Source organism: Notothenia rossii (assembly GCF_949606895.1).
Source record: "Notothenia rossii genome assembly, chromosome: 4".
Lineage (NCBI taxonomy): Eukaryota > Metazoa > Chordata > Actinopteri > Perciformes > Nototheniidae > Notothenia > Notothenia rossii.
In genome coordinates, this window is record NC_136902.1 from 10,132,337 (window position 1) to 10,154,630 (window position 22,294).

The window sequence follows — 22,294 nt, forward strand, 5'->3', positions numbered from 1 at the left end:
AGTATTTTTATTTGATCCCAACAAATTTTCAAATTTAGGTTTCAACGTTATACTTTAAGGAAAGTCATAAAAAAGGACACATTTCAGTAAAACCTGAATGTGAAACAAATGAAAGACACTCATGCAACCTAACAATGCAAAGTCACATAACTCCAATGAGTTTAATGTTTTGTTATTTTTCACGTCTTGGTGTTTTAAGTGACACTCAGGTCTGGAAAGGAAACGTTTTGGAATTTTTGTTTTCTGTTAAAACGTTATATGTGAACCCTTTTCTTTTTTATATGATGTGGTTGCTTTATTCTCAAATAAAAAGACAATAAATATTTTAAGAAAACTCCCGCTTCGTTACGTGTTTCATAAAACTTCACTTCTGTGGGTGTAAAAATGATTGCAGCTGATGCCACTTGCGTTGGCAGATTGATTGACCAATGAAATGCCCTGAGCTTCGACAAATGAGAGCTCTCGGTGGGCGGGATCACTGAAGATTCTGCAGAGGCTGTTGTGTGGCAGTTGAACAAACCGACGTAGTGTGCCACGGAAGCTAAACCCTGTAGGACCGTCGTGAAGAAGGTAAGCAATTCTGAGCAAAAAATGCAGATAGTTGCATCTTCTTCTAAAGAGCCTTGTCTACAATGTGAAGAGAACTACCATGTGTTACTATCGTTCAGTAAAACTCACTTATTGGCCACAAATTGTGAGAAACGGCGTTTGGCTAATATTAGCAACTGCTAACAAAGATGGCGACGCCATAACTGAAAGAGGGCAGAGTGACGCAGTAAATAGAGGCGGGCTGAACGCTGCTGTGGCGCCTGCTTAGAATTCTCAAAGACAGAGAAATGTACTTATGCTACATTTGTAATATCAGCTAAAAATTATGTTTATAATTTATTTTACTTAATTACTTTTTTGCGATGTATGGAAGTTTTGTATGTAAATGAACAATATTAACCTGTAGCAAGTTAACACATGTTAATCATAGTCGTGTCTGACAAGCCACCTGACCTGCCAACGCCTTCTCTAACGTTAACAATAATATTTTAATTGGACCAGGTATTCTTACCACTGCTTTTGATATTGTGTTTATGTAGTTCTGTTAGCCATCTGCGTTTCTTAATTGGTTTACTTTCAACATCTGTTACCTCTTCCCCCAATTTGTGACTTGTGGGCATGAAAGACACTTTTTTTTTTTGTACACACACATTTATTCCAGTCAGTTTTATTGGCAATTAGTGACAATAGTGTACCCCAAGCCTCCATTTTATAAAAGGCAAAGCATGTTTATTTATATAGCACCTTTTCAACACTAGGCACACACGCGCCAATGAGACATTCTCACAGTTCTGTTTTTTTTATTGTGGGAATGGCAGCAGCTGTAAAAAGATTTCTGATTCTAAAAAAAAAAACAAAAAAAACAATGTTTAATTAAATGTGTCGGCCACTTAACTAATATCTAGTAGTTTGCCAGTTCTAGTCTCCATTTTCGTATCTCTATTAATCTTTGTCTTCTATTAAATGTCATAAAATATCTGGTTATTTAAAGTATGGGTTTGTCCTACTGATATTACAACTCCCTGAACAGGAAATCTTCACAATAGAGAAGTCCAAGAAAAGATGGTGTTACCCACTTAAACTAAATGCCTTGTTGTTTTAACTTTATTTTCCTTTTATTCCCCCAGACTTTGAAATGAATAGGATACGAATCCACGTGTTACCTTCGAGTCGGAACCGGGTGACCCAGACTCCTCGTCCCCAGGAGCCCCAGGCCTGCTCCTTCACACAGCGACCATGCTCTCAGCCTCGCCTGGAGGGCCTGGACTTCTGCGTCAAACACATCCTGGAGGATAAGAACTCTCCGTACAAGCAGTGCAGCTATGTCTCTGCAAAGAACGGCAAGCGCTGCCCCAACGCTGCACCAAAAGTCGAGAGGAAAGACGGGTGTGTGGACAATCTCATATTCTTCTGCTTTTAAGAAGTCAGAAAAAGTAGAACCTCAGCTTTATTATCAACTATAACTCTTACTATGGAAGACACAAACACACAATAACAAATCCAAACTGCTTGGTCAAATCTCTCTCCTCCATTGACTGTATTTCTTCTGTGTTCTCTAGAGTGACGTTCTGCACAGAGCATGCTCGCAGGAATGCCATGGCCCTCCGAGCTCAGATGAGAAAGGCGTCTTCTGGTCCTTCCCCAGAGTCTCTGTTATCTCAGCTCAGTGGATACAACCGCGCAGAGACTCACAGCGCTGACGGAGGCCGCTCTGAAGCTAGCCGGATTCTAGGTAAATGATCTGGACAGAGGTTTATCCCATCTGCAATGACTTGTATCAGAGCTTTGTAAAGAGGCACTGACTGTTCGTTAGTGTCATATTCCAATTTTTTTGTTTAGTTTGAAACATTCATATTTATACATGCACATTATACAGTATATAGCATTTTTCATATGTAAATATTGTTAATTCATCTCTGCCCCGATCAAGACGTGCTGCTTGCTGCAGGTTTCAAAGGGCACCAACATGAACTCCTTCCTGTGGTCTGTTGATTTCTCCCAGAGAAACAAAGGAGCTAATCATTTCAGTTGGAAGGAACTAAATCCTGTAACCCCAAATCATTAAGGGTAGTTTAATGCTTTTTATATATATTTTTATTTAACATGATTTAAATCGTATACTTTTCTTTATCTGCTGACGACAAGAACAAATATTATTGCGAGTACTTTCATTAAACTGTCTGCTGCCACCAGAGCTGCACTGAGCTGTACAAACCCTGCAAAGCTCAGACATAATCACAAACACTAACATATCATTAGTACAGTTCAGCCTTTTGTAATTTACCATAACCCGCCTCGTATGTTGAGAAATGATTACAGGATTATTCTTGTATAGGAAAAACTCACACTCTTATGGTTTTAGTTTTAAGTTGGGGGGCAGTTTCTTGATCAGTTTGACTCTTGTTGTCACTATTTTTCAGTTTGTCATGATTTGTCCCTAACCCCCGCTGCTCAGACTGCACTGACTGTTCATTAGTGCCATATTTCAATTGTTTAGTTTGAAACAGTCATATTTATACATGCGCATCATGCGATCTTGTTCTTTTTTAAATTGTAAATCCTGCACATGTGGCACATTTCTTCTCCACACTACCTCTTTTTAATCACCACATGCATGATGGTTTTATGTTGCACGCACAGGAAAACTGGCCTGTATCTAATCTGTTAATCATGCACACAGTTGCATCTGCGGTAGGCACTAAAGTCACACGCCTAATGGTGTTGGTTTTGGAAGTTCTTAGTGCGAGTAAAAGATAAAGCTTGTAGTTTGTAAGGGTCCAAAATAGCCCACAAAGGAACAAGGTTATGAAAACAAGAATGTCCTTTTTAACTTGTACCAGTTTTGGAGAAAATGTAAATTGATTAATGGTCAATGTTTTTAATACGAGAACATTGAGTATCAGCAGCTCTGATGGTATGGTGTGCTCATTTCTCCTCCATGATGAGATGTTTGACGAGGATTTTAACCTCTCTCTCTCGACAGATGAAGACAGTCTGAGTGAGGAGGAGCAGGGTCCTTTGGTACTAGACCAAACATGGAGAGGAGACCCTGACAGTGAAGCAGACAGCGTTGACAGTGATCACGACGATCCTCTGAAGTAAGCCAAAGAGCTGGCCCATTCTCAAGTTTTTCAACCAAACTCACATTTTCCCTTTGTTTAAAATTGGATTTAAAATGTCATGTGAACTCTGTGTGGTGCATTACCCACTCATTGTGCTTAAAGGGGGGGTGTAGGTAATTCACTTCAGAAACACTTTCTGTTGTATCCCATGGAATGCTCTTAACATCCCGATAGCAATGAATACATTAAATGTTTTGACAATAAATACATACAAAATGTCATCTGTGGAAGCCGTAGTACTGTAAAAAGCACGACCAATCATCTGAGCCGGCCCGACTAAAATAACTGGATGGCCTACCTGCCTGTCAGCCTTCCATCTGTGCACAAACTTATCTCGTGCCCTCATTGGTCATGTGCGCGTTCGTGTGTGTTGGAGGAGGGGCTCTGTAAGGAAGTCTTAAGGAAGGGGCAGATTTTTTCCGGTTGTGTTCTTTCAAATTCTAGCGCACTCGAGCTGGTTTCTCCAGTCTCACCTTTAATATCAGTGCTTGTCCAGTCACATTGGTTGGAGCTAGTTTGAAGACATCAGTACAGCTGTAACAGAACTATTTTCCTTTCTGAACTTTATGGTGACTAATACATTGTTTTGTTTTTTGAAATCGCAGACATGCAGGGGTATACACAGCCGAGGAAGTGGCACTTATTACTCGAGAAAAGCTCATCCGGCTCCAGTCCCTCTACATCGACCAGTTCAAACGTCTGCAGCACCTGCTTAAGGAGAAAAAGCGCAGATACCTGCACAACCGCAAGGTGGAGCATGAAACTCTAGGTAATGGCAACTACTATCTGACTACGTGTTGATTACGTACCAGTTCCTTGTTGGAAATCCTCCCACACCTTTTTATGTTTATTTACTGAGCGTTATCTGAACTTGCTTGTGTTGCTCTCAGGGAGCAGTCTGCTGACGGGGCCTGAAGGTCTGTCCATGAAGGAGAGGGAGAACCTGAAGAAGCTCAAAGCTCTGCGCCGATACCGTCGTCGGTACGGCGTGGAAGCCCTGCTGCACCGGCGCCTCCGGGAGAGGAGGCAGGCGGTGACAGAAGGAGCTCTTCAGGTGTGTTTAACACCTAAACCATATGTTAAAGGGTCGGTTTACCAAACCACAAACATACCTCCCAAACTCTGGTGATATCCAGCCATGAGATTTGGTTCAAAATTCCCATGTCTGCAACATATGTGGCCATCGCACTGTGCACGTTGAGGGGAAATGTTTTTGAGGTTTTAAACCCAAGAGCAGTTTGTCTTTCCGGAGCCTTTCAGACTCAACCGTAAAATAACGCCTGTAACTCTTTTTGAACACACAGGCTACACAGTTACAAAGTGCTTTAGTTTGACCCTGAGTTTAGGCTCCACAGCTTACGGTTTACGAAGGGTCTGTTTCACTGGCGGTGCAAAATCCAAGATCTCAAACACCTTGTACGTTACGGTGCCAGGCTTTCACAATAGTAGAAAAAATGCAATATTACTCGCCGATTTATTCAATAAAAAAACGACATCATTATTTCTGATGGTCAGGAAACTAGTCACTGTACATTTATTTGTTACCCTTCTCACAACCTGGGGAAGGACTTTAGTGAATGCTACAGAAAATGCTTTTATTGTCCACTGAACTGCAGTGAGCCGTACATTTCTCTGCATGTCTAGATGCCAGTAGAGTGGATGTTCCGTTTATTTTTGTGGGTAATTTAGTTACCTGGTTCCTGTTTCATGTCCTACAATCCAGTGCACTGCGGCACAGAGCCAACGCATGCAGGATGTTGAGTGTAAGAAGTTGTTTCTAATGTTTAGTTTGACTTGGTGTGAAGTTATTTTTTCCTACAAAAAGAAAATGCCTCGTTTTTAAAATGTCAATGTTGGCTCTCAGGGCTGTTTGTTTGAGATGTTTGCTCAACATATTTGTGTGCAGCAGAGTGGATTTTAATCTCCATTTTGTGGCATCCAGGAATGTTAAAAAGGATAATTATAGCTAGTATGGTTTGGATGTTATCTAACACTTCTTTCCTCTGTAGACACATTCGAGAACAGTGCATGAGAAGTGCACCTCCTTTGTGGAGGGATCCCGATGTACCAACCCCTGCCTGCCCATGACCCGGCACTGCGTCTCACGTATCCTCAAAGATAATTTCAGCACTCGAGTTGTCTCTTTATATATAAAAGTTCCAGAGTGTTCTTCACCTCGGCCCCGATCAAGACGTGCTGCTCGCAGTGGCTGCAGGTTTCAAAGGGCGCCAACATGAACTCCTTCCTGTGGTCTGTTGATTTCTCCCAGAGAAACAAAGGGGGTAATCATTTCAGTTGGAAGGAACAAAATCCCATAATCTTATCCCCAAATCATTAAGGGCAGTTTAATGGTTTTTATATATTTGTATTTAACATGATTTAAATCGTATACTTTTCTTTATCTGCTGACGAAAAGAACAAATATTATTACAAGTACTTTCAATAAACTGTCTGCTGCTACCAGAGCTGCACTGAGTTGTACAAACCCTGCAAAGCTCAGACATAATGACCAACTCGTGGTGTCAGCTACTCGGGCATATCATTAGTACAGTTCAGCCTTTTGTAATTTACCATAACCCGCCTCGTATGTTGAGAAATGATTACAGGATTATTCTTGTATAGGAAAAAGTCACTAATGGTTTTAAGTTGGGGCAGTTTCTTGATCCGTTTGACTCTTGTTGTCACTATTTTTCTGTTTGTCATGATTTGTCCCTAACCCCCGCTGCACAGACATCTTCCAGGACAGCAACCAGGTTCTCTTCCAGATGTGTCCGGGCCTGAAAGATGTCCCGTGTGGACGCACAGTGCACATGGGACAGTCTGAGGACCCCCGCTGCCCGCTGCACCTCACCCTGCCACCCCCCATGTTCCAGCCCGAGCAGGAGCCCCCCCCACAGGAGCCCATCACCACCGCAAGCAGAGACATGTACCTGAGTGCAGCAGAGCTTCAGCCCACAGAGAGCATGCCCCTAGAGTTCAGTGATGTACGTAGAAGTGATGATCTCCTACCACTGTCCTATAGCACATATTCATTTTATTAAGAATATCATGTTCCAAACTTATCAATGGAAATGATTCCTGCAGTTTTGGGGTGCTTTCAAAACCACTGTAGCTTCTTTAGGTGCAGTTCAAATGATCTAACATTACTTTGAGGAAGTAAGATTAATTCCGGGGTTAGTTTTTCCCTTTATCATGCGTTAAAAGCTGATGTATAAAAAAAAAAGTAAATGCACAACTTTTTGTTCCTTATTTGCATTTGGAAGAGGAAACCAGCTCCAGGCCAATATTTGGAAAAAGAGGATCTCAGATCGCTTTGTGATGGTCAATATATAATAATATAATATTGACATTTGAAATGGGATTAATATCGTTCTTTCCAATGATTGTAAATTACAAGATTGAGATGTATGCCTGTTATCAGTAGTGAAGTTGGTCTCTTGGGGGTCTGTGTGCGAGCACCAGAACCATAAAAGGCAAATATGGTAATCCCTTTTATTTTCTGCTTCCTCTGGAAGATGCACCAAACTACAGACGTGAAAGCACCCACATAATATTATGGCGGGCGTCTTAAGAAGACGGGGTAGCCGTAGTGAGTATTTGTAACTCTAAACAAGCCCTTGGGGAAATGCTACTGAGAGATTCAGATGTGATCTTGTGAATGGAAAAAAGCTGATGATCAAAAGTTCAGATTGACTACACAGCTCACCATCAGCTGTTAGTATTGTGCAATGTTCTGTGTAAAGCATAAACTCTAAATGTGGCTTCCTGGCAGCAGTTGCACCTGAAGCTGATTTTCTAACCAAATCGGCATTTAGAAAAATAACACTGCCGGGTGGTATGAGGTGTAAAAGGAAACAAACATACCATTTAAAATGGCCCCCACAAGTTTTGCGTTGAGATTTAGATTTCCTCCTGTTACACAGGACCTGGATGTGGAAGGGGACGGGATGCAGGGTCCGCCCTCCCCCCTACAGTTTGACACGGCCCTGGCCCTGGAGGACCACACCATCAGAGCCATCGCTGAGGCCCCCATGGACATCCTGATGGGAGGAGACCTGGACCAGGCGGACCTGGACGCCTCGGGACACGAGCTCTCAGAGAGAGACATGGCTGCCATCATGCATGAGCAGGTTAACTCTCGATCAGGGGCGTCTTGAATATCACAAAACTCTCTTTTTAAAGATGGCACCCATACACTGAAATAACAACAATCTGTATGCATTGTGTGGGTCTAATAAAATGTTGGCCACAATCTGTCAATACAAGATCAATTTGAAGGCGTGTCAGTTTGTGAATCATGGTGCTGCGATATAATTGGAGGGGTGGGGAAGCAAAACAAAATGCTTTAATCTCAATATTTACATTCAAACTGTTTAATATATTACAATGATTCCTCCTGATCATACTTGTTCGAGTTTATTTCCTAACTGCTTGTATTGTTGGTGATGGAGAACACAATCTTTGTTTTATCTGAGTAAACAACGCTTTGAAAGAAATCTACTTAATTGTATGGAGATTTCTGAACTAAATTAGGAACAAAAATCCATCTGTTAATGTCAACAACTGTGTTTCGAGCCCATCCAGGAAACTGAAGAAGATGAACTTTAAAGATGCATAAACTCGCACATTATCATCAAAACATTTTTGTAATATATTTTTTCACAGAATCAGTACTGTGACATTTTATATCCATATCATGCATTAGGAGAAGGAAGGAATCTCTTTATCGGCCAGTAGGAAGAGGAGGAATGGTTGCTGCAAGCAAACGCTCTTCTAATGTTAAAAGGGACCTATCAGGCAAAATGCACTTTTTGATGTCTTTTATACATAAATATGTCCCCGGTGTGTCGGAACTCACGCAGCGTCAGAAAAATAAAACCCTCTCTCTTTTCTTCGTACCCAAATATCTAAAAACGGGGGTACAACGGAGCTGATCCCGATCTGCGTCCGATATGACGTAATATCGGAAATGTGGACCCACGGCCCTATCAGAAACGTTGCTATCAGAAACAATGCCCGTCGGTGTTTACATTAGCATCGCTAACACTCAGAGCTAACCTGTACTGGAGAGCATGTGTGTGAAGAAGCAGGAAATAAAAAGGAACTCACCTTGTGGTATAACTGGCAAGAGAGAGAGCCTTTGAGCTCCATACTGTTTCAGAAATAATCCATGATATGGCGTTTCATCACCGCAGTATTTAGTTTAGAGTAGCTGCCGGGTCCGCATGAGCTCAGCCCTCTCCTTTTAAAAAAGAAAAAGCTTTATAGAGTGGCGAAGTCACGCCCAATTACTTCCGCATCATGGGACCTTATTCCGAAAAAATAATACATTGAAGTCAATGGAGAGATAAAACTTGTGCCATGAATTACACATATGTTGTTTGTCAATCTTAAAAAATAATTTCCATGTCAAAAAATTCAAAGTTTGTCTTAAAACTGTTGAATATAAGACTACTAGAAAGACTAGAAATCCCAGAGTCGCATAAGTGCTGTCATAACTGATGTATTCCCTCCAGATAGCTAAAAATACATTTACTTACTTACTTTAACAAGATGCCTGTGTGCTTTGTACCAAGTTGTTATCATACCAGTAATAGTACCTCTTGCTCGTTCTAAACTAAAACAAAACACGAGAGTGTACCTTGTTAGCTAATGTTAGCTAGCTGACATTAACGTTACACATTACACTCGTGTTACTCACCGAAACCTTGTAAAGCCGGTCCCGCATGCTGGCTCTTACGGAACCAACTAACTCCCCTTTTTCGTATGTACAGCTCTCAACACGCCCAGACTTGTAGTGATTTTCACCTCTTTTAATACTTTTCTCCTCATTCTGAAAGAAAGAGGTGAAATGTACCAACGTGACGGCCATCTTGGTGTTGGTGACGTGTGCAAGACCAGAGTTGTAGTTCATTGAGCGCTTCACACAAAGAAATGTGTAACTTCACAGTTTTACGACACATTTTAATTTGTTTGACTTGCAAAATGATCTTTTAAATTGACAAACATCATATGTGTAATTCGTGGCACAATTCAAACGGGATCGAAAGAATCTTTCTCTCCCCATTGACTTCAATACATTATTTTTCCGATATAATGTCCCATGGAGGTCCACCGGAAGGGGAGGGACTTCACCACTCTATACCCAGAATCAGCACTTTTGAAACAGGAAGTGAAATAGAGGGATATGAGGCATGACTAGAATGGGTGATCTGTTTTGTATTTTGAGCAAAACACTTCATAGACATGTTTTTTATATATCTGAGACCTATGCTATTGCCTAAAAATAACATGATAGGTGCACTTTAATATCACACTTGGCTCTTTTTTTCCAGCATATTATTTAATATAGCTTCTGTTCATTACCTGGTAAAAGAGGGAACTATAATATAATAATGTTTAGAGGTTTAAGGTAGCTGCTGTTAAAGTCAGACTGAAGCCCTTTTGTTTCATTTGATTTCCAAGTACTTAAACACGTGTTTGACTCGTTAATAAATAAACTAATGTTAAGAAAATCGGATGAGGTTATACATTAAAAAGGAGCTCTATCATATAAAGTTGGCAAAGAATACATTACAGTTCCTTTTTTCATAAAATGGTTATATATTTTAGCACAGCCTACTGAATATTAGCAAATGTTCTCCAATTTTAAATGTTTAGGAACACAGTGCACGTTTTCCAGGTGTTTGTATGTGCGATCTGAAAATGCACCTTTAGTGTTGAATAACTTGATATTGGCCACTAGTGGAATCAACTCCAGATGAAAACTAATTTCACAAAAGATTTCACTGTTTCTCTCAACCATCTTCTGCTTTAATATCTCAGCCTGAACAAACAAGACTTGAAACAACACTTTGCAAAACAACCCACAGAAGCACGTCAATGGGGAAAGCCATAATTATTTGTATGTCTCCACATCTTTGCACTGTATGTTGACACAAATATGTAGGAACTTAAACTATGACATGGACACAAATAATCAAAGCATTCTTTGGTTGAAAATTACAGTCAAAACCACAGTCCTAACTTCCTGTTCTTCCACCTAGGTGGTGTCAGAGGTTGGAGGGGAAGAAGAGGAAGACACTGCAGATGATTCACTTCAATGTACTGCAGCCAAAGCTCCATCTGATGCAGCGTCTCTTTAAAGAACAATTTCACTTCCACAAACACTGATGATGAGGTTAGAGAACAATCACAGCCCGTTTTCAATAGATTATTATTAGAAATTCATTGATTTTTCTTCTGTTTGGTTGTATTTTTTTTCGATTTTTCTGGGTTATAAAGTCATACAATTGGACCAAATCAGTTTGTTTGTTAAAAAAAAAGGAAGTTCCTACATCTTAAAATAATATTATGGTATCATTAGTTGAAGTTATAAAAACCCAAACTTTGGAAATAATACCCATACAAGAATGAAACAAAAATAAACAAACTGTAATGCATAATAAAACAGTCTTAAGCAATGTAAATATACAAAACACAATCAATATAACTATAATATATATATATATATAATAATTGCCTTTAAATTGTACCCATCAGTCTGTTGAAATAAATGGTTATTCTTTTCACAAAACGTGTATGGTGCATTTGTTGAACCTAATGATCTCCAGATAGTACTTAAAGCATGCACAGAACACTTTAAGGAAAAGTATATGTTAAAGTTATGTTTGGCAGCGTGGGGACAGCCTCTGAAAAAATGGGGCGGGTAATGCAATTTCATGCAATGACATCACTTTTCCTCAACCCAAAACACTGAAGCCGAGGCAGGAGAAGAAAGCGGCTGCAGGGGGAGGACGCTGCCAAAATGAGCACAAGATAGATATATTTTAAATAAAAAACTAGTATATTTCAGTATTTAGTTAACCATGGAGGAACAGCGTCGTCTTCGGCAGTTTCCATCCAAATGAGGTGAGTTTTTCAAACAAGAAAAATGTCGTTTCATGTTCGCCTGGTCGAGAGGTTTGCCGGAATACCGACAGAGGCTTTTGGCTTTTCATTGATTTAACTGCACCGGTGAAGTGAAGGGCTGAGCGGAAATGAAGCTAAATGTGTGGGTTTGTTTTATTTAACGTGAAACCGTGAAACGCCCCGGTGTTTTACAGCGTTTTTGGGAGAGACGCAAGGGCGTAACAGCATTACCCGGTCGGAGGGGACGCTTTTCGGTGCAGGGTTTTTTATTGAAGGGCCTGTCCCAATCCACAAAAATGACATATTTCTGCGTTTTTGTTTAACTGCATGAACATGCTAGCTTAAATACATCCATGTCGCAGTTCTCGCCTCGTTTTAAGGTGTAGAAACCAGAAAGGGGAACATGGAAAACGCGACTGACATCTGACTCCTAACGGTACATTTTGTGTCTTTCTCACAAGGATGGAAAAGCATTTTATGGTGGAAATAAAAACCCTTGTGTTCACAATCCTGGCTGTGTGACTGGAGACAGGGAAACAGGCTTAAATCAGCCCAAAGAATGAATGAATGAATTAAGTAGAATGTGTCTGCATCAGGGTGTAGAGGAGGAGAAACCTCTGGTTCATACTAAACTTTACTAAAGGAAGTACATTTTTAAAGAGGATAAAGCATATTCATCATAGTTTACCTCCTCACTAATCTTCAGGGATGTTCATTTCTATTTGCTGATTTCCACTGAAAATGTGCTTATATATGCATTTCTGTGCAGAATGATGTTTGTGCAGAGTTTGATAGAGAAGGTCGTTTCCAAAAGGGGAACGTTTAAGATGTGTTTCATTTAATGGCATGTTAACTACTTTCAAAGCTGATCTCATAATTTACTTTCTTCACACATAACTTATCAGGTGTATTTTCAGTTTAAGTTAGAAACAGTTAGTGAAAGGAAAGTTCTTTGCAATGTGGCAGAATATAGATATATTGTGAAATGCAACCTTTTTGTAAAAAATGAAAGCAGAACACAATAGTATTCTTATCATACAACATGTCTGCAGGTTATCTGCATGATACGACTTGTCCATATAAAGCAGCGTGTGTTGTCAGACATTGTTTCACACCGTAAGATATGTCACTGTGTATGTCACAATTTCAAACAAAACATATAAAGAGGTATTGGATTGGTTAAAATGTTGTTGGTAAAGTGAACCTAAAATAACTTTGGACCAATAACAGCCTCAGAAGTCTAGTGATCAGCACCTGTTAGTTTAAATAGTATCCAGGTGCAAACAAACACTACAAAGTGAGAGGGGGAAAATTAAAGAAAGCAACAAGACTGACAAACCCAAAAATGTAGGGTAAAGTTTGAACCACATTTTCAGTAAATAAGGCAAAAGAAAATGTGAATAAATGCATGTTTCCACTCATCTTTATTCCGTAAAACAACATAATTAAAACAGCGCCGGCTGCTCACATTGCACATTATAAAAATGTATATAAAAGTTTGATACTCAGGTTTGTTTCGTGTACTAATTTAAGGAAGCGTTACAGACTGCTCATTGGTTGGCTGACATTTACGTAAGCTGCCATTTTTAAGGAAGTCCAGGTCACATGCTTTAAGTACGTCCTGTTTATTTGAATAACTTTGTTTTCATAGAATTGTTACTTTGCGATTCCACTCAGGGTTTTTTCATGCACAAATAAAAATATTGTCTTTAAAACAGTTTGAGTTTATTGTTAGTAACTCCAAACAAATACAGAGTAATCACTATTGTCATTATTGATCTGTCGTTGAATCATTTGAACAACAAAAGGTTAGAAAACTGTAAAAAGGTCATCACAGTTTCTGTAAGCCTTGAACTTCTTCAAGTTGCTTGTTTTGTCTGAAGAATCTTAATGATCATGTAAACCAGAGAAAAGCAGCCAACCCTCAAAACAAAGAATGTTTGGCATTTTTGTTTGAAAAATAATTGACTAATTATTTTGGATTTATAGGGGTTCTCCTCCAAAGTAACGCACTGGATTGGTGCCCATGTTGGCCAGGAGAGAAACATTTTTGGAGCGTTATTGGCAGTAAATAACGTGTTATTGGATCAAACTTTAACAATGCTGCTTTTCAGTAAATGTGAAACCCGCCACATTTTCTGAATGGCATCCTAGTCACGGGGAACGAATTATTTCTGGATTGTGGAGGGTTTTTATTGGCCATAAAACATGTAATGCCCGTAATCTTAATAAGTTGTGAGGCCAACAAGATGTAACACCTGTCAGACAATACTGCTCTGCTATTACTGAGTCCTTTTGAAAGGGAAAACATCCACACTTAATGACCTGTGTCTGTTGGTTTAGGGCCACATTTGCACTCATGCTGTTTTCATTGTCTCGCTGTTTTCTGAACAAAGCCCAAACTTTAGCCCAGTAGAAATGAGGATGTAAGGATTGTTGGAACCCTTTTTGGACTTTCACAGAGATGGCCTGCGTTCAGGCTGTAAAATATTTAATTTCCTTGAAAATCTCCCATGAAATGCTCGATGAATCTTTTAGTGTTTGCAGGAATGACGTGCCCCCCTTTCCTTTTTCCAAATTGCCTTTTGATGTAATGTTGCAGTTTGCTGTTTTTTGGCATTTGCAGATAAATATATCATGTTAGAAAACCCTTTTAAGACTTTGCGTCACAAAGAGCCTTCAAAACAGTTTGAGATGAGAGGATTTGACTGTCTTTTGAGCATGTTTGAGGTCTTTCAGATTAAAGTTTGATCTTATAAACGGTCATTTCCGAACTTGTTTTTAAAGAAGACTCCACTGATTGATCTTTGTAGTCCTGTAACATTGTTGGACTTGTGATGAACAGTTTAAAACAAAAAAATTGGGGGGGGAACAATAAGCAAAACACATCTTTTAAGATAATGGGTAGTTTAATAAAGAACCACGAGGACCGAAATGCAGAGTTTGGTACCATTTTTAAGAATGTTAAGAAGAGCTGCCATGATGAGTTGACAAATGGATTAGTCTTTCGTAAAATGAGCACCAAACATTTTTGATAAGAGATCCATCTTTAAAGGTCCCATGTCATGGCCATTTCTACTGATCATATTTCCATTGTTGAGGTCTACTAAAATAGATTTACATTGTTCAATTTTCCAAACTCACATTGATTTCTCATACAGCATCTCTGTATAGTATGTGTATTCACTCTCTGTCCTACACGGCTTGTTGGAGCTCCTGCCCCCCCCCCCCCCCCCTGTGAGCCCAGTGTGCTCTGATTGGTCGGGACGTTGCGAGGCTCGTTGCGAGGCTCGTTGCGAGTTGTGAATATCTTTAGGTTTTGGGCTGATGAAAGAAGACATTTGACCTTGAGCACCTGGGAGGAACATTTTTCACGATAATCTGACAGGTTACAGACAAGTTATCGATAAATCTGGCAAAAATCTGGCAGTTTGATCGGCGCAGTGGACTTGATGCATGTAACAGAAGTAATTTAAACATGAGCTCGTAGGCTAGGGAGGATTTAAGAACAAACGTGTCACATTTGGAACAATATTTGGTGGAGAACATGAGGAACATTTCATCCAGAGGAATGAGCTCAGGGCTGCAGATAAATGTGGTTCCACTCTGGATCACATTTACAGCCCGTGTGCTCCATGTTTGAAGTTTTTGTGAGAGTCTCTGTCCCAGTGCAACTTTGAGATTGCATATCCAAGCTGCGCCGCATTACATCACGAAGAGCCGAGCCGGTGACTTATCCGAGTGTAATGGGCAGTATAAGTGCTGCTCGCTCTGTTCGCCTCTAATTGTTCGCAGATGTTCTGAACGCCTTTGTGTCCCGCGTCTCGTTGCAGCCACGGACGGCGTTCAGACTTTATTACAGCGAGGGAAACGTGGCATGGAGTAAGTGTTTAATTTGGCGGCTGGTTCTGTTAACTAGTTTTGGTTATTAAATAATTTACAAGGCGTTGCCGTCCACCAAGAAACATGGTGGAGTCGGAGCGATAAGTCCAATACTTGATTATAGTTTGACGGTTGATCAAAGCGAGTATTTACTAACACGCAAAGTGACAGAGGAAGTGGATGAAACGAGGAAGTGCCAACACAAGCCTATTATTGTTGACCTTTTTCCATTCAGGTAGCACGAAATACACCCATTGAGATCCTGAAAGGTTCGAATACTTAGCATTCCTTCACCGTCATTTCTTGAAAACCTCCTCAAACTAGGATTTGTTTATCAAAATAGTTCTCGGTTGTTTTTTATTCAACTAAAAGTTTAATCTTGACGTGGCAGTATCTGTTCAAACATCAAACATCTTGAGGATGATGAGGTTAAAAATGTTGGTTTTATGGAGCAAAAGACCTTGAAGACTCTCAAGGTCAATCCTTCTGAGGAATATTTCTTTATTGGGTCGTAGCTCAGCCGTTTTACAGGGAGGGAAGAGCAACGGGACGATAATGTAGTCGGTTTGAAGTCCTGTAGGGGAGCGCAGACAGGTCTGAGCCTCCTGCAGTCGCCTATCTCTCCATTATCGCCCCCCCCCCCCCCCCTTTCTGCACAAACAACCAGGCTTTGAAGATAGGCTAGCCTGGGTCCTCCTTATCAGCGATGAGGTTTATCACCCACTGTCTGATGCATGCATGCAGTTTCTGTAGTTACCATGGTTATACTCCAAAGGCACTTCTGCAGCCTGCATTAGCATTGCAAAATATTCATTAAGTACCCCGTAGAGTCGGTGCGATACAACAGAGCTCTCAGCGGGAGAGGAGACACAGATCTCCTGCAACATCATCATCGTGGCTGTTTACACAGATATTCAGATCAAAGGAACATTATCTGCTCCTGCATTGTCTCCTCACAGCCCTGCCCCCGCAGTTCAAGCCTGAAGGTGATTATTTGCATGTAAACATCAGCATTAGAAGTCAGAACAAGCCAAGACGCTGACCTCGTTTTCTCCATTTGAACATGTTTTTACTCACAATACCATACCTTTTTAGTTTGCCTGACATTTTTTTATTATGTCCCAATGCATATTATGTCGTATTTTGAAGTATGAAAGCCAGCATGCTCTTCTGGCTATTTTCACCCACAATCCTTTGAGCAGCAGTTTATCAAGAGGGTCAGAGTTCAAGACGCCATGTCAGGACAAAGGGCCAAATGTATGCATAAAGAAGCGACAGTTCATACTTTATTAGGCAGCCACAGTATAAAATAAAAGTCAAAATAAAAAGTATGCAATTTGTAACGCAGCTGTAGATATCAATTTGTATTTATCTTTAATCTATGCAGGGGGACCTATTGATTTCTACATTATTGTTCCTTTGTACATCCTTTTTTGTGCCATTTCTCACCTTTAGCCGTGGACGTGTCCTTTCTGTACGCTGCAACCATTCGGCTAAATAGTCAATAAGATCTGACTTTTTTTAATTTCATAAAGATGTGTCCTATCTGTGAAGCAATAACATGTAGGTGCATTTTAAAAGTCTTCAGGATATTTGGAGGAATATTGAGATTATATTGTGAATCGCAGTTCATAAAACGGACTCTTCTCATCCAGTGCATACTGCCTACTCATGAAATATTTGAGATGTATGCTCGAGGAATCCTAATAGTATTGGCGAGAGAGAGGGAGAGCTCACCCTCATTCAAAATCCACCCTACAGAGGAATCTGTGGTCATACAAACATTGAAAGTTGGCAAAACACTGCTTTAGCTGCTTCAGCTGCAACAAACACTCAATTCATCGACTGGCCAAAGAAAATATGGCTAGGAATGTAGTTTTTAATCAATTCAAGCAAACCGGGTCCCCTCCACGTCCTGTTTGGCCAAAGGAGGATTAAACGGCCATCATTTGATTCCCTTTTAATCCAGACACAATCTATCAGATTCCTCAGATTGATGACCCATTGGATTAAGATTGTGTAGAAGAAGAAGAAGAATAACAGAGACAGTGGGAGGTTTTTCTCTAAATCCACGCCGTCTTGTATCCTGACAGAGTTCCTTTGTGCACCTCTTGCAGTTTATTTTCATTTGTGTTAAAATAACATTACATTACATGTTATTTGTTAAACCCTTTTATCCAAAGGGACGTACTTACATTCAGTACTGTGGACAATCCCCACAGGAGCAATTTGGGGTGAAGTGTCTTACCCAGGGACACAACGACATGCTGACTGCAGTGGGACTCAAACTTGTTACCCCCTGATTCGAAGTCCAGCACTCTATCCACTTAGCCACAGCCGCTAAAATAAGGCTGTTATCGAGGAGCTTTACCCCCCCCCCCCCCCCCCCCTCCCTTCAGTCCCTAAACCCTCTCCCACAAGGTGCTTTCAGTGTTTCCTGTTTCTAACTATATGCCTCGAAGAAAACCCTCTTCCCATGGAGGTGGTGTTTGTCGTCATGATGGAGAGCAGATTGTTTGGACGCTTAAAAAAGGATCTCCATATATAACTCTCCCATATTATCTTTGATTCTGTACCATAAATAGGGCTTCCTCTTGGCCAGACCTTGGGAAAAGGATGTGGATGATGAGTATGGCCGACTCCTGGTTGAGTTTGAGTCTCTGCAGCTGGTGGCCAGATGTGGAGAGACGTACATGCACGATCCTCTTATATCTCCTTTTATCTGCTCTCTTGGCTCTCTGCACCATGAAGTTCCATTTAGTCCGCTCTCTGGAGCTCACCTGGCTTCACTTGTTTGTGATTCTGGTGTCAACATCTGGTTATGAATTGCCTCTAATGCTGCTAATGATGAGTGATACAGTGCTGGAAAGTAACATTAAAGGGGACCTATCATTCAAAATGTACTTTTTGATGTCTTTTATACATAAATGTGTCCCCGGTGTGTCGGGGAACTCACGCAGCCTCAGAAAATAAAACCCTTTTTTCCCTCCGTACCCACATCTTTTAAAAACGGGGGTACAACGAGCGGATACAGATTTGCTGCCGATATTACGTAATTTCAGATGGTGGACCCACAGAAAGTTACTATCAGAAACAATGCCTGACGTGTTTTGTGTAATCTCGTCTTTGTTAACATTAGCAAGCCTCGCTAACACTCAGAGCTAACCTGTACTGGAGAGCACATGTTTTAAAAAGCAGGAAATCAAAAAAGGAACTCACCTTGTGATAAACCCGCAAGAGAAAAAGCATTTGAGCTCCATACTGTTTCAGAAGTAATGGCCTTGAGTTTGACACCCCTGCTTTAACACAACTACGTTAATCTGGCAGCTTTATGTTACTTTGCAGGTTCAGATTTGAAATAGAAAACTGAACAAATACATCATGATATATAAAACATTGTTGATCTATAAATAGCCCTGAATAGAAACTACAAAGATAAGATTGAAACTCAAAATGACAGGACATTTGAACTCTATGTGGCGGAGGTGGATAGTGGATGTATCCATTTTAGCAAAGGAATAAAGTGCCAAGTGAATAAATCATGACAAACATGAAGCTTGTGACCCTAAAGGACACTCAAGTTTCCACTAAAGACACTAGAAGGGGACTCGTAGCTAAACTCGCCATATCACGCAAGGGCATATTTAAATATCTGTTTCAAAGTGGATTTCTGTTACTATGTGTTTCTTATTTGCTGTTCTTTATAGCTTTTATTGTAAACTCCACATTGGATTCTTGTCTGAGAGTGGTGCAGTAATGAGTCCTTAAAACAGGAAATGAGTTAGCATTTTAGCACTTTAGCTTTCCTCGTCTCAAAGTTCATAGATTTTTGGTTAGAGACCTGATATACGGTCTGTGGAGATATTCAAGTTTTGTTCTACCACATAAAATACGTCAGTAAATACCCCACTGGCAAACGTTGGAAGCTTCTATGTTGTATGTAAACAGATGTTGCTACAAGTGGCTAAATGAAACTATTACATGTCATCACGCCGAAAATTAGCCGCCTTTAGCTTAGCAGTGGCGTCGTGTAGACATGGGCTCGTGCTGTAGTTCAGTTTATAGCCTTTCGTTAGCTATTTACTTCTATGAATTGCATTTTTGCTTCAACTACTATAATAGTAGTGCTTATTTGAGGTGATCTGTGTCATAGACGTGTGTATGTAGCTTATTTCCTGCAATACTGCATTCAAAATCCAATGGAAGAACCCCATTCGCTTTTTGTTGAGGGAACCCGTTGGATGGTAACTTTCCGGTTGTCCGCAACAGTGTTGCCAACTTGGCGACTTTGTCGTTAAATTCGGCGGCTTTCCAAACCCTCTGGTTACTTATTTTTGTCAAAAGCGACTAACGACTAATCTAACGACTTGTGATGGTGTTATTAGGGACTTTTCTGGTGTTTGGAGACTCACGTATTGTTCAGCAGTTAACGAGCCGTGGGTGCTGCCGTGAGCCCCTCTGCCCTCCCATAGTACTCACAGGCGCTAGTTGCCTCCCGCAGCAGCTCAGCTGCAGTCAGAGCAGAGAAGAGAAAGCCACACCCTCCCGCGTCGAGACTGTAAATGAATTGCGCATGCGCCAAGCCTTCCTGGTGTTGAGCGGGGATTTAAATGTAAATAAATGTTTCTTCACTGTCACACTATAATAAATAACTGCCTTTGCTTTGACTCACACAGCCTCAGGCACTTAATCACCTCGTCCACTGTGTGTGTGCCTCTCTGTGACAAGCTAAACATTCACGTAGGTCATCATGTCACAGTCTAAACTGTATTCACAAAAGTACAGAAAGGAGTGGGAATCAAACCCTGAGTTTAAAGGATGGTTGAAGCCATTTATTGGAGATGACACACTACAAAATATTAAAACTATTTCTACTTTCTACTTTGTCTAATAGAGACATTTCTGATCTACTGTTGTCTGGATTTACTCTGGTGGTTTTAAGTTTTGATCCTTGAAGGGGGTGGAAAGTTTTTTTTTTACCGCCATTACATGATATGCAAATTAGGCGATGACGTCATTTAGGGACTTCTGGTGACCTTTCTGACAGCCAATAGCTACTTTCCTTGCTATGGAGTTGGCAACACTGGTCCCCAAATGCGGCATCAGTGATCATTGTTTGTACAAATGTTGATCTGTGCGGCACAGGTTGCATTGGGATGAAAGTGAGCCTTTGCCATTCTTCAAAACCTGACTTAAGCCCGAAGAAATCTGGACACATCTGTCTTTTTGGTACCTTCTTTAATATACATCTAGCAGCTCTATAAGACTTGACATGACCTGGATTAACTCGTCTGGCCTCCTTACCATCGTGACTTGTTCAATCTCCACATGTTTTCCAGGCATGTAAGAGTTCAGTAGTTTGGTGCGAATGTGACTCACGGAGGAATCAGCTATTTATTAAGGTATTCAAGCTGTTTGCTGACATGCATGGAAACGTAGTGTGCAGCTGGACAACATGTCAGTCTGGTTAAACAGTCAGCTTGTAGTCTGGTTGGCGGGGAACACCACCTCTCTGCGGAGTATTTACGGTTGTATGAAACTGCCTTTAATGGAGGCCATGACGAATGGTTTTCATTACTGCGCTTTTACGATTGCAGAAATGAACTTTGAATCTTTTCACATGTGAGGGATTGATGAAGGTCACAATATAGCTCTGGTGTGAGACAGTAATAAAAGAAAATGTACTAATAAAGTTGTGAAAAGGGCTCAAACTAATTTTTTTATCGAATAATGTAAACATTTTCTTCATTTATCGGTTATTAATTTTTCTAATCAGAATACCAAAAGAAACACAGCTTCCACAATTGTTTTTATATTTTAATCTTATACACTTCATATTGATAATTAAAAAGGTCCTGTCACAATCACAACAGAGACGCTAGCTAACCAATCAGAGCAGACTTGGCTCTGGTTTCAGACAGAGGGTGAAAAGAGGTGCTGCAGCACAAGCAGTATGAGAAAAATAAAGAGCTTTTTGAACATTACAGCATAGAAACGCGTCAGAGACACTCAAAGTACAGATATGAACCTGAAAATGAACACTATGTCCTTTTTGAGTAAAATGTATGCATTGAAGGGCCCCTTTAATATTGAATATACCAGAGTCAAAATTGTTGTATGTGTTCACATGCTTTAATTCAATGATAGCTGATTCTGATGTGCCAATTGCATCCAACCTGTATATGTTTGGCATTGTGTGTATTTTGGATTTGAGCTCTTTTACTTCATAGTTCATATATAACTGCCTTGTCTCTGCAACAGTTGCACAAGAATTTCCCCTCTGGCATGTAATGTTATATCTTATCCTATATTTAAATTGTTGTTTTGACTAACAAATAGTTCATCCTAAGGCTAAAAATATCCAGTTTTACAAGAAGAGACACATATTATCATTATCTAACTGGCGCCACTATTAGAACATACCATATCATACCAGATAACTTCACAAACATACTTTGCTTTGTATTTTTGGCTTCTATCTATTGAGTATAATTGAATTTTAGGAATAATTCATGATAATATAAATCTCGAATTTTTGTGATGCATGATGCGTTAAATAACACTTTAATGATGAACAAAATTACCTGCAAACTTATTTCTCAGGTTTGATTATCTGACTATTTGAGTCAGCTTTATATTCAAAGGTGATAATAATAATAATAATAATAATTATAATAATAATAATAATAGCACTTTTCATACAACACATGCAGCTCAAAGTGCTTTACAAAATGACACATCACAAGTTAAAGGCAAACAACAAGAAATTCCCCTCAGATTATTTGTTAAGAACTTTAAAAGGTACATGCAGCAAAATATAACATTTTATC

General features: G+C 40.1%; 2 protein-coding genes across 3 annotated transcripts in view; both read left to right on the top strand.

Moving 5' to 3' along the window:
* The first annotated feature begins 415 nt into the window (after positions 1-415).
* Positions 416-7,942, top strand: kansl2 (KAT8 regulatory NSL complex subunit 2). The gene is made up of 9 exons (XM_079679503.1): positions 416-570; positions 1,677-1,935; positions 2,109-2,281; positions 3,533-3,647; positions 4,277-4,440; positions 4,562-4,725; positions 5,681-5,777; positions 6,402-6,655; positions 7,595-7,942. The coding sequence occupies exons 2-9, from the start codon at positions 1,685-1,687 to the stop codon at positions 7,826-7,828; spliced, it is 1,452 nt and encodes a 483-aa protein (XP_079535629.1). The 5' UTR covers positions 416-570; positions 1,677-1,684; the 3' UTR covers positions 7,829-7,942.
* Positions 7,943-11,397: 3,455 nt separating this feature from the next.
* Positions 11,398-22,294, top strand: part of nckap5l (NCK-associated protein 5-like) — a 49,569-nt gene continuing 38,672 nt past the window's right edge. Inside the window, exon 1 of one of the 2 annotated variants that reach the window (XR_013806967.1) lies at positions 11,398-11,582. The gene's annotated coding sequence lies outside the window, so the exon portion shown is untranslated. The remainder of the gene's footprint in view (positions 11,583-22,294) is intronic. The other variant, XM_079673514.1, reaches the window with a different exon arrangement.

Excerpts from the sequence above, each read along its gene's own strand:
- kansl2 (XM_079679503.1), top strand. The coding sequence starts at position 1,685 with ATGAATAGGATACGAATCCACGTGTTACCTTCGAGTCGGAACCGGGTG. Across the intron at positions 1,936-2,108 it reads AAAGTCGAGAGGAAAGACGG|AGTGACGTTCTGCACAGAGC; the intron begins GTGTGTGGACAA and ends TGTGTTCTCTAG. Across the intron at positions 2,282-3,532 it reads TGAAGCTAGCCGGATTCTAG|ATGAAGACAGTCTGAGTGAG; the intron begins GTAAATGATCTG and ends CTCTCTCGACAG.